This window comes from Bidens hawaiensis, unplaced genomic scaffold (genome assembly GCF_021521415.1).
Source record: "Bidens hawaiensis isolate Kalapana, Puna unplaced genomic scaffold, B.hawaiensis_p1.1 tig00007028_1, whole genome shotgun sequence".
Classification (NCBI taxonomy): domain Eukaryota; kingdom Viridiplantae; phylum Streptophyta; class Magnoliopsida; order Asterales; family Asteraceae; genus Bidens; species Bidens hawaiensis.
Window position 1 is genome coordinate 972272 of NW_027491480.1, and position 12196 is coordinate 984467.

At 39.7% G+C, this 12196-nt stretch overlaps 2 protein-coding genes across 4 annotated transcripts; one reads left to right on the plus strand and one right to left on the minus strand.

The window, feature by feature from the left end:
- The first annotated feature begins 7958 nt into the window (after positions 1-7958).
- On the plus strand, positions 7959-8750 carry LOC143634200 (putative F-box protein At5g04010). Its single transcript, XM_077102354.1, has one exon. The coding sequence runs from the start codon at positions 7959-7961 to the stop codon at positions 8739-8741; it is 783 nt and encodes a 260-aa protein (XP_076958469.1). The 3' UTR covers positions 8742-8750.
- A 1123-nt stretch (positions 8751-9873) lies between these two features.
- LOC143634149 (phosphatidylinositol N-acetylglucosaminyltransferase subunit P-like) lies at positions 9874-11714 on the minus strand. Of its 3 annotated transcripts, none has more exons than XM_077102307.1 (4): positions 11507-11714; positions 10883-10955; positions 10111-10229; positions 9874-10046 (listed from the first exon to the last, which is right to left on the minus strand). In XM_077102307.1, the coding sequence occupies exons 1-4, from the start codon at positions 11682-11684 to the stop codon at positions 9922-9924; spliced, it is 495 nt and encodes a 164-aa protein (XP_076958422.1). In that variant the 5' UTR covers positions 11685-11714; the 3' UTR covers positions 9874-9921. The 3 variants fall into 3 exon arrangements, with proteins under 3 accessions (XP_076958422.1, XP_076958424.1, XP_076958423.1); XM_077102309.1 differs by having other exon boundaries at positions 9880-10036; XM_077102308.1 differs by having other exon boundaries at positions 9880-10069.
- Positions 11715-12196: the final 482 nt, after the last annotated feature.

Below are 12196 nucleotides of genomic sequence, written 5' to 3' on the forward strand. Positions count from 1 at the left end.
CCAGTTGCGTATCCGCGAAGAAGATATTCCCAAAACTGCCTTTCGAACCCGCTACGGTCATTTTGAATTCTTGGTCATGCCCTTCGGTTTAACCAACGCATCCGCTGTCTTCATGGATCTAATGAACCGGGTGTGTAGGCCTTTCTTGGACCAATTCGTGATCGTGTTTATCGATGACGTTCTGGTATATTCCAAAACCAAGGCCGAGCATGAACAACATCTTCTGTTGGTGTTGCAAAAGCTCCGAACCGAACAACTCTATGCCAAACTCTCTAAGTGTGAGTTTTGGTCTGACGAAGTACAGTTTCTTGGTCATGTTGTAAACAAGATGGGTATTCATGTCGACCCATCCAAAATTGAAGCAATCAAGAACTGGATTACACCGACCACTCCTACCGAAATCCGTTCCTTTTTGGGCTTAGCTGGTTACTACCGGCGATTCATTTCGAACTTCTCAAAAATCGCCTTGCCTTTAACAGCATTAACGCACAAAGGCAAACCGTATATTTGGGGCTCGAAGCAAGAAGAAGCCTTTCAAACGCTCAAGCGAAAGTTGTGCGAAGCTCCTGTTCTAACGTTACCAGAGGGTACTGACGACCTTGTCGTTTATTGTGATGCCTCCAACCAAGGTCTCGGTTGTGTACTTATGCAACGAGGCAAGGTTATCGCTTACGCGTCAAGGCAACTCAAAATTCATGAAAAGAATTATATGACTCACGACCTCGAGCTTGGCGCAGTTGTATTTGCCTTAAAAATCTGGAGACACTACATCTATGGTACTAAGTGCATCATTTACACCGACCATAAAAGCCTTCAGCACATTTTTGATCAAAAGGAACTTAACATGAGACAACGCCGATGGAACGAACTCATCAGCGATTACGATTGTGAGATCCGATATCACCCTGGAAAGGCTAATGTGGTAGCCGATGCGCTCAGCCGCAAACCCAGTCAACTCAACTGTATTTTGCCGCGCAGCAGCTTCACTTCGCGCCGATCCAAAGCAATCTTGAATCGCGCATTCGCGACGCGCATCGCGCATCGATCAGCAAAGGCAACCTACGCGCCGAGTTAGCGTGTGGTGCGGAAGCGCATCTAGTCCCTAACCTGAATGGAACTCTCAGTTATCTCAATCGCATCTGGATTCCCAATGATGAGATTCTTCGCGCTGACATACTGAGTGAAGCGCACAAAACTCGATATTCCATTCATCCTGGCGCTGACAAAATGTACAAAGATTTGCGCCTTACTTATTGGTGGCCCGGTATGAAAAAGGATATTGCTGTGTTCGTAGCTAAATGCCTAACTTGTTCTAAGGTAAAAGCTGAACATCAACGCCCATCTGGTTTGCTCGAACAACCAGAAATTCCTACGTGGAAATGGGAAAGTATAGCAATGGACTTTATCACTAAGTTACCCTCGACCGCAAGCAAACATGATAGCATTTGGGTAATAGTGGATCGATTGACCAAGTCTGTCCACTTTCTGCCCATTCGTGAAACCTACCGTGTTGAACAACTTGCGCATCTATATGTCAAAGAAATTGTCTGCCGTCATGGTACTCCCTTGAGCATCATATCCGATCGCGATGGCCGTTTTATATCTCGCTTTTGGAAATCTCTCCAATCTGCGTTAGGAACTCGTTTGGACATGAGTACTGCATATCATCCTCAGACTGACGGACAGTCTGAGCGAACCATCCAAACCCTTGAGGATATGCTTCGATCTTGTGTTCTTGATTTTGGAGGTAATTGGGATTCACACCTACCTCTGATCGAGTTCTCTTATAATAACAGCTATCATTCCAGCATCGGTATGGCCCCATTTGAAGCACTTTACGGTCGAAAGTGCCGCTCACCGATTTGTTGGATCGAAGTGGGTGAAGTTCAAATCACAGGACCCGAACTAGTTCAAGAGACAACCGATAAAATCGCCAAGATCCGTGATCATCTGCTGACTGCCAGAAGCCGACAGAATAGTTACGCAGATCGCAGGCGGAAGCCTCTCGAATTTCTAGTTGGTGATCTTGTTCTCCTCAAAGTGTCGCCCTGGAAGGGTGTTGTCCGCTTTGGGAAGAAAGGTAAGCTTGCACCTCGTTATGTTGGTCCGTTCAAGATTCTTGCGAGAGTGGGAAAGGTTGCCTACAAACTGGACCTGCCGCCCGCGCTCAGCAATGTGCATCCAACGTTCCATGTATCCAATCTCAAGAAATGTTTAGCTGACGAGAACCTCCACATACCACTTGATGAAGTTCAAGTTGATGAGTCTATGCATTTCGTTGAGAAGCCTGTTGAGATTATGGATCGCGAGGTGAAGCAAACCAAGCGCAGTCGCATCCCTATTGTCAAAGTTCACTGAGAGTCCAAGCGCGGAGCCGAGTTCACTTGGGAAAGGGAAGATCAAATGAAGATCAAATACCCGCACCTTTTCTCTGCGCATCCTACTTCGAGATAAATTTCGGGACGAAATTTCTTAAAGTAGGGGAGACTGTGACAACTGCCCAAATCCGACCCGACCCAGGTACCCGTTTTCGGATCCGCTTTTAAGATTTAAAATTTGATTATAATCTTTATAAATTTATCATATATATATATATATATTACTAATAATAATAATGATAATAATAATATAATTCCTTTCCGCCGTCCCGCCCCTTTTTCTCTTTAACTCTTTGCTTGTCCTTTGGTTCTTCCCGCCTAAGGATGTCTGCGCAGCTCCACGCGCCAGACTCCTTACAAGGAAGCCTGCGTGAAGACTAGTTGTTCCTGCGATACGCGAGGCGAACTGTTCCCGCGGCGCGCAAAAGATTGTAGTTCTTCCCGCGGCGCGCTAAGGATTGTAGTTCTTCCCGCGGCGCGCTAAGGATTGTAGTTCTTCCCGCGGCGCGCTAAGGATTGTTCTGTCTGCCTTCGCCCTCGCGCACTCAAGCCTTCTCGCGCTAGACAATTAAGTCTTTTCTCCAGTTTAAGCCAGCCTGTATGCTTTTGAAATATCTTATCTTCTGTGCTGTACCTGCCAAGGTATGGGCACAGTAGGCCAGATCTGACATCTGTCCGAAAAGTCACTTTCGGCGCAGCTTGCTTACCAACCCTCTTGGTTGTTAGAAAAAGTAACTGGCATAATCTTTTAAAATCTTCTTTTCCAGGTCTTGAACAGTACTTTGACTGACCCCTCCCATGCCATGAACAGTAACCTGTCAGCCTTCCCCATCCCCTGCAGCTGCCACCATATCTCTTGCTTTTGATATCTTTTGCTTTGATTTGATAAGATCTTTTTCCCCAATTCAAGGGATGTGTTCCCTAGGGTTTTCCTATAAATAAAACTAATTTCTTGGATAATTAAACACTACACTCAAACACTTAAACACTCCCCAAAAATCTTTCTCCCTTACCCTCAGCCGAAGATCCTCAGCGACGCCTCCAACTCCCCTCTTTGCAATCCGTCTTCTCTTCTTTTCTGCCCAGAAATCTCGGTAAATAAATAATATATAATTTTTTTTAATTTTGTTTAAGTGACTTACATATATTCAAGACATAAAAACCAATCGTTAAACCAATAACCTCTTATTTATAGGTTAACTTTCGCTTGTTTAAAAGTTGGTTCTTGCATTATCTTTCAACGCACCTTTTACAGGTGAGTAATCTCGTACCTAATCCCCTTTTATTTTTAACGTTTTGGGATGTTCATGTGTTCGTACAACTTGAGTCTTAAACTTGTTTATGAAATTATGAGCGCAAAACCCATGTGTTATGGACGTTTACTAGTGTTGTATATTTGTATGTGTTGATCATTAACCGCTTTGATCGGCCTATTCCGAAGTTTTCATGGATCCATTAGATAAACACGGGAGACCTATTGTTACGATTTTCTTTGTTTGTTTGCACATACACGAATGATTATTTGTTTTTGCTCGATTTGGAGCACGCTATGAACTATGAGCTATGATCTATTTAGGCTTGATCAAAATCTGTTTACACACTATGTTGAACACCAGTTATACACATGTTGCGCGCAGTGCTTTGTTATTATCTATTTATATCCATTAAACTTGATTTCTCACCGACACGCAAGTGTTGACGTTTTATTTTAACACATGTTCAGGTTTGCTGTAGCTGCTTTTGGAAACTCGGGGACACGTAGGATGTTTTCTTTTACTTTGGACCTAGTTTAAAATATAACAAGACAAATTTATGTATTTGAATATTATGAGTTATGATATGTGATTTATGTTACTTTATGGTGTGTTATGCGCATGCGCAATGAAATGTATTTATTAAATATTGACACCCAAATAGTGTCACGAGTAATGAAATAATTCGTAGCGCCCCGATGTATAATCCGCCATCGGTCGGGGTGTTACAGTTGGAGTACCGGGCTATCCTTAAGTACCGGTTATTGATCCATATGTTTCCGATTGATGAGCCTTGCCCAGTTTGCCGCAAAGTCTGTTTGGATTCCTTTGGAGACCATGTGGTGCATTGCAAAGAATTACCCGGTTTTAAATATATGCATGATTTGGTTAGGGATGTCCTGTGCGATGTTCTTAAAAGGGCAGGGATTTCTGCAAAAAAGGAGGCCCCAGTTAACTTTCTTACAGATCCGCTCGAAAGGAGGTCCACGTTACGACCAGCTGATATTCTTGTGTTTGGGTGGGCAGGGGGGAAACACGCTTGTGTGGACCTTACAGGAGTGTCTCCTTTTGTCGGGCTCAGGGACCGCGGATTTGTTGTGGGTCAGGCTGCGTTGAAGGCCGAATCGGGCAAAGTTGCCAAACACGAGAAAGCCTGTTTAGAAAATCAACATGTGTTTCTCCCTTTTGCTTTTGATACATTTGGGTTTCTGGCCCCGGAGGCCGTGAATTTTCTAAACAGGGTTCAGCGTGTCGTTCATGGTACTTTGTCGTCTCCAACGACCCAACGCTTTGTTTTTAGTAGAATTGGTTTTACTATTCAAAAGGGGGTTGCGGCGCAGCTTGTTGCCCGTTTGCTTGCCACTTTATTGTAATCGTTTTGATTTTAATGATAAATAAGCGTGTTATGATAAAAAAAATTATATGGAATAAAAACAATCTTGAAAACACACCGACAGAAACAAATCATACAAAGATTAATAAAATTAACTTGGTTTATGGGTGACTTAGAAAAACAGTATGTTTTGATCCTAGAAAAAGTGAGTGGAAGTCACGTATTTGTGTTTCATTGTGTCACATTATTTCGTCTTAGATAAAAAGTAAGAATTATAACTATTCTTTCTACATATATATTTTTTGAATGTCGAATTTCTTTTAATATTAGTTGTATGTGGGACTTGAAATAAAGACCTTCACTTCATCTCAAACTCAGGTGTTTAAGGGCATTCTTAACCTATTCACCATATTATATAAGTGGGATTTTTACGATATTGGAATTGATTTAGGTTGCTCTGAGTGGGGGAGGTGACGGTGGTTGTGAAAAATTCATGAAGCACCTTATAAATTTTTATAAGGTCTTCTCTAATCACAACCATTTCTCCAAGCAAATGTTGTGATAATGGTTGTGATTTTTTTGTATATTTGAAAAATTTATGTAGCATCTTATAATTTTTTTTAATATTTTTTAAAGTGGTTGTGATTAGAGAAGAGAAAAAAATATAATGATAAAGATATAAAAAAGTATTATTTAATTAAAAAAGAAAAAGAAAAAATACATTTATTTCTAATTTAATTTTAAATTTGAAGATAGAACGTATAAGAATGCTCCAAAGGTTTTGTCTTTCTTAATAGAATGCCACCCATTAATGAATATTCTTTTTATATATACGACCGATCATTGTTCAAGTTAATACAGCTACCAATCAATTTGAGTATTATAATGGGTAGTAATATTCCTAAATGTATATATAAAGTTACTCCCACAAGTTTCACATAACTTAAAAAGTGTGTGAACTAGCTTATGATAAAGTTGTTTGATATGTTACATGCACTTTAAATTATCATTGTTTGCATATTGTAAATTAAAAGATGAATTGTGATCTTTATTACCTTTGCCAATAACCATACTTTAGTTTTTTGATTTGAAGACTCTTTTTTGGAAGGGAACAAAAATAAATTACCTATTTATGTAAGACTGGTTTCGTTAAGAAGGAAATAATATGTAGCAGTTTTGAGTAGATTTACAAAAATGCATTATATGTTAGCAGACAGACATGGACAGAGACTATGTTCGTTCAATAGTGTCCGTGAACGTCCAGTAACGTCCGATAACGTTCATTAGTGTCGTTTATGTATGTTTATACCATTAATTTTCATTAGTGTCTGTTAGTGCATTAATGTCCGTGTGTTCGTCTGTCCGTTAGTGTCCATTAGGGTTGGTTAGTGTCATTTTGTTTCTTAGCGTCCATTTACAATATTAACGAACGGACAAAAATGGACATGGACAAACATAATTCCTTAATGTACGAACACGGACACAAATTTTCGGTCGGTAGAGTTCTGTCTATCCGACAAAAGCTTAACGGAGGAATACGGACAAGATCTCGTCCGATTCAGTTCGGTCCTAATGCATCACTATCTGCTGGCAGCTATGATGTAAGCCGTGCAAACCGAACAACCATCCAACCTGCATTTGATTTGACATGACAGGCCTCCGCCTTAAAAGTGAAAACAATCGTCTTCTTAGTTGCCAAACAACCATCAGTCCATGATGGCCGTCCATATATAACACGGACAATGGTTCGCACGTATTTTATAATTAGAACTAGATTTTCTCCCGGCGCGTTGCGCCGAGGCATTGGTAAAACCTCAACATTGAAACCTATGTGTTGGTAGAACCCGAGCGTTGGTAAAGGCCGAGCGTTACATCGGTAAGTTGACGTGAATTTAGTTAGTATCGTTTACGTTCGTTACGGTACAGACACCATTAACATATAAAAAGTATATTCGTTAAATTAGCATATAAAATAAATAAATTCTTTAAAACGACGTTTGTTTGGTCGGTAAACTTGGGCGATGGTAAAACACTAAAACCCAATCGTTATCGGTGCCGGGCATTAAGGCGGTGACTTGACACAAATTCGGTCGGTTCCGGCTAGGTTACGTTTGTCACGATACCGGAGCTAAAAAAAAAGAAAAAAAATATAAAAATTGAGTGGACCAATGGAGTGGTGTCGGTCGGTAAACCCGAGCGTTGTCGGTCTCGGGTGTTGAGACGTTGAGTCTATGCGAATTCGGTCGGTTTCCGTCACGTTCGTTATGATATCGGAAGTAAAACAAACAAAAGAAAAAACAGAATTAATGTCATTTGGCCAACTTTCGTTATGTTTGTTACGACACCGAAACGAAAAAAAGAAAAAAAAAACAAATGATATGGACAGGTATGGTGCCGCCAAGTGACACAATGGTAGCCTAGCAGCACCAAACTTATGTTTTATATATATTAGATAGATAATACACGTGTAACTAACACGTTTCTCCTCTTTACGTGTAACTAAAATCCAAAAAAACCCAACCAAACCAAAACAACCCATGTTCGATCTAGCCCAAAACAAACTGATCCAAGTCCTTACATAAGTGAATTTCGAGATAATAAGGTTGTAAGTTTATAACTAATAAATGATAAGGTTGTAACTTTTATATTTTTTCTCGAAATAGTTTTTGGGGCCCGACCCTTATCTCCTTATTCAGATAATCCACAAAATATCTCTAGCCGTTTTTCAGTTCCCACGTGTAAGTTCCTCACATAGATCATGCACACGTGTTAGCATTATGCATGCATAACAAAACATCGTAGCATGTGTCAATCCTAACCGAAACACTCTTATCCAAACATATTCAAACCCTATATATATCTCACTCCACTAGTCAAAATATATATAACCAACAACCCAACTATCATATTATTTATATAACATATTAATTATTATTTATTTACAGCTCAGTTAGTTAAGGAGCATAAAACTAGCATAAGACTTGAAACAATAACATGGAGCCATCAATCCCATGGGAAGTTGTTGATCTTGTTGCAAATAATCTAGACCCGAAAACCCTAGCCACCACAGCCTGCGTGTCGAAATCATGGTTCTCCACCATGTCCTCGGACCACCGGTGGGAACACCTGTGCACCTCCCACTTCCCATCCCTCAAACACCTCCGGTCCATCGCCTCGCCGCCTCTTCCGTACCACCGCCTCTACAATATCGGCTCCACCGCCTTGAAACGCCGCCAACGGACCCCCCAAAACCCTAAAATCACCCTAAATTGTCTAATTTTCATAATAACTTTAAACAACCCTAAATCTAAACCAGTTAGTATAATCCGACAAGGTACCGAGCTCGAATTGGACCATAAACCCTTGTTTCGGTTCGATTTTGACGTTCGGGACCGAAGCAAGTGGTTGGATTTCGAGGTGTCGGACGAGACAACGGTGACGTGGAATGTTGTGTTGAGAGGGTTTGAGGGTGTTTTTACTATGATGGATTGTAAAGGGAAGGGGAGTTTTATTTCGGGTAGTGACGGGTGGTTTTCGGCCGAGTTGCCTACCTCAGGGTGTTGTTGTGCGTCGAGTTGTGGCGCGTCTAGCGGGATGGTGTCGGAGATGCGGTTGGTGATTAAGGAGGAGGGTGGTGGTGGTGGTGGTGGTGAAGGGCGGAGGACGGTGGTGGGGAGTGTGAATGTGGGAGTGTTGAGTATTGTGAGTTGGAGATATGTTAGTGTGGATGATTGTCTTAGGTATTTGCAACATTTTCTTGAACCTTTTAACGTGTGATATATGTTGGGTTGGTTATATGTGTGTTTATGTTTGGTCTTTGTAAAATAATTAAGTTGTGATTGATAAAATAATATCATTTATATTTACTTTAGTAAAAGTTTCGTGTTCATCTATGTAATGCTTTCTAATTATTTATTTATTTATTTATTTATTTATTTATTTTGTTTTTACCCATTCTATCTGATAACCTGAAAGATGAAAGCAAGACCAGTAACAAGTGCAACCACCAGAAAGCAACCCAATTACACACATGGGATCAGGTGAACATGTCCAAAACAAAGAAGAATTGTCTGGTTTTTAACTACCCATCAACGGATCAGGATGAATCCAATAACTAAACATCCAGCTGGACCTCTAAACTAGTTAAAACTCAAGTCCATGCAGCTGGGCCTCCCTGAATTATTAAAGTTGGTTGATATTACCTTTTCCTTTCTTTTTAAAAGAGTTTGTGTTTTGTGAAGTATTAGTCTCATCGTGTGTTACGCCAGAGACTTCTACCCTTGTGGTGACACAACGACTGTCAAGTGGCAGTCGGTGGTATGGTTTTCGGAGGAAACACCTAAGTCAAACTCTGCAGCCAGCGTGGACTCAGGTAAGACAACATAGTCTGATCAGAATGAGGCAACGAGACTCTTCAAATTAAAGAGTGCGGCTTAATGCACAAAAATTCGGCATTCTAAACGAAAAATAATTGTTCTCTTTAGTTAAGAGTATCATCAGCAAACATATTTAGTTTCATCACTTCATGCATAGATCTTTAATAACTGAATAATAATTTGGGCCACTTATAGTTCAACATCAAATTGTGCCTATGTTAATTGGGCTACAAAATTGAAATTCTCAACTTCATATTCACAGAGGTCTTCAGGAAACAATTAGCATATAGGCCCGCGAGAACCGTTTTGTACCCGAACCGCATTAGAATAATGCGGCCAAGTCCCGGTTCTGACTTTTGTCTGTTACTGGGTAATGGGTCCAAGTTGGGTCGGGTTTGACCCGTTGCTAAGGTCTAGCTACCGAGCCTACATGTCCTTTCATGACTTATATATAAATTATAAAGTCCAAATCAGCTCAAATATAAAGCCTAAGCAACATCACATTATGAACATGAGCACAAAAACATGCCATGATGCAACTGCATACATCCAACAACAATCATAAATTTGACCAGTAACTACTATTTCCATTCTTTAAACATAAGTTCATTGACCTGGTCAATTCCAATATCAGAATAAGGCTCGATCGGTCGATCATCTTCCTCTAACGCAGGATCAAAGCACGCCGGATCTTTGCTGTTTTCGTCTGCATAAAATAATTATTAAAAACTAAAATACTAATTATTAGTATTGAAGGAAAACCAACTCACCATATATAGAGTTTAAGGATGTTGGAGGTGGAGTTGACATAAAGTTGAGGCCAATGTAGAATAAGAGCATGGTTACAACCGTCACCATCACGTACGTTGGAAGTGCTAAAGCCCAATACCTTAAAAAGGCGATGTTTAAGAGCATAAATATTAGGGTTTGGGTTAAGTCTGGTAATGCTGGACAAAGTTAAGTCGGTTGACTGCCGTAACTAGGGGTGTGTGTTAAACGGGACAAGCATGAACCCATACGCGACAAGCATGTTCGCTAGTACACGAATACGACCCGTTTAACCCTTATTTTTTTATATTAATATACTTTTTGTATTAACAGTTTTATACTCTAAAACAACAAATTTACAACATAACATAAATATATAAATATGTACAAAAAACTACGTTTAATTATATCATATGATGCCACGTTCTCTTTTAACTTTTAAAAGACGTAAATTACTCAAAAACATTTCAAGTAATGAGATTAAAAAAGCTTTTTTTCTGTAATAAATAAACTGGTTAAGTGGGTCGACCCGAACCTAACCTGCTTAACTAAACCTGTTCGCAGGTTCAACAAAAAGTAGCCCAAACATGTTCATACCCCTACATAACCTTTTCTGTCCAAAAAAATTCGAACTTTAGTACATGCTTAGTGTCTATGATTACAAAACAGAACAATTTTTTTCTAATTCATTTTCCACCAGACAGTCAATCTCGGTTATGCAGACATTATTAAAACCTAAATGAATGAAGGAGTTTTACAGAGAATTGTATGTACTTGCTAGGATAGTAGAAGATCCCAATGGAATGTAACCAAGGGTCAGGAACGTACGCCCATACCATAAAGATAACTGTCAGTATCACAAAGAAAAGAAAATATTAAGATCCTTCAAACACACAAATATATAAATATGTTCGTTCATTTGCATTCATTTATGTTCAATACTTTACGTCTGCTTAAGTCCGTTTGTTTGTAAATACATTCATTTATCTTGTTTAGGCCCATAACATGATAGTCTAGTTTTAACAGCTCTTTAGGCCCAAAACATTGTTGTTCACATCTACATTTAATTAGTTTTAGCTCAGTTATATTTGTTCAATTATGTTTGTTCGTGAACTGTTCATCTATACTGTTAATAAACGAACGTAAATGAGCACATACAAGTTCATTTTCTAAACAAATGAAAAACTCCGCTCGTTTAATGTTCGTGTCCAATCATTTGTTCAGGTAAAGTTAAACGAGCAAACACGAACATGCTCTATTCGTGTTCATTTAGTTCCCATTTGAACGGTTCCTCTTTTAGCTAGCTATTTACCATTTTACCCTTTTGGTCTGTTATATATAAAACATATCCAAATCAACACATTCATAAGTAAAACATGTGTAAAAGGAGAAGAATACCCGTGGCAACAACGGTTGAAATGGCTCCAACAAACCCATAAACTTCAGACGGGTTAGGACCCGAAACACCAACACCAGAAGCCTTATTATCCGCTTCAAAAACCGAGAGCGTTGCTCCCCTGTTTCTTGAATAACTAAGGGTCCTTCTAGGGCTATTGAATGACATCTGATCTTCCATTTGACTTTTGTATGCAGCCCTCAAAAGTCAAAGCTAGTATATATGAGCTATTTTAGTAACAAATAATAAGCCACCTTAAAATTGTTATAGATGAGCTATAGGCCTGTAAATGAACCGAACGTTCAGTGAACTGTTAGTGATCGTTCATTTATAAACGAACGAGCACGAACAAAAAGTCCGTGTTTATTTAATTAAGCGAACGAAGATAAACACACTTTTCGTTCGTTCATTCCTTGTGAACGTTCGTATATGTCCGTTCATTTACGTTCAGTCATGTTCGTTTACATATTAATAGAAAATAATTAAACATTATTTGTGTTGTACAAATTATATCACCCTAATATGTTTTATTGTTCCGAAAACATGTTCCGGACACGCAAACCGGCCCACGTCAGACCGTCCCAGGCCCATCACGTGAGAGATAAATCAGCCTCACGCAGAGGCAAAGCGATTGGCGCTTAGGATCGGATTAGAACCCACTCTAGGTTATTGTTCCAAGTCTTACGCCCCCT

What these genes read in the sequence shown, in the direction of transcription:
- LOC143634149 (XM_077102307.1), bottom strand. Translation starts at nt 11,684, where the DNA reads ATGGAAGATCAGATGTCATTCAATAGCCCTAGAAGGACCCTTAGTTAT. An exon ending in ATCTTCTACTATCCTAGCAA is followed by an intron (nt 10,230 to 10,882) that starts GTACATACAATT and finishes CGCCTTTTTAAG; the next exon opens with GTATTGGGCTTTAGCACTTC. An exon ending in ATCCTTAAACTCTATATATG is followed by an intron (nt 10,047 to 10,110) that starts GTGAGTTGGTTT and finishes TATTTTATGCAG; the next exon opens with ACGAAAACAGCAAAGATCCG.
- LOC143634200 (XM_077102354.1), top strand. Translation starts at nt 7,959, where the DNA reads ATGGAGCCATCAATCCCATGGGAAGTTGTTGATCTTGTTGCAAATAAT.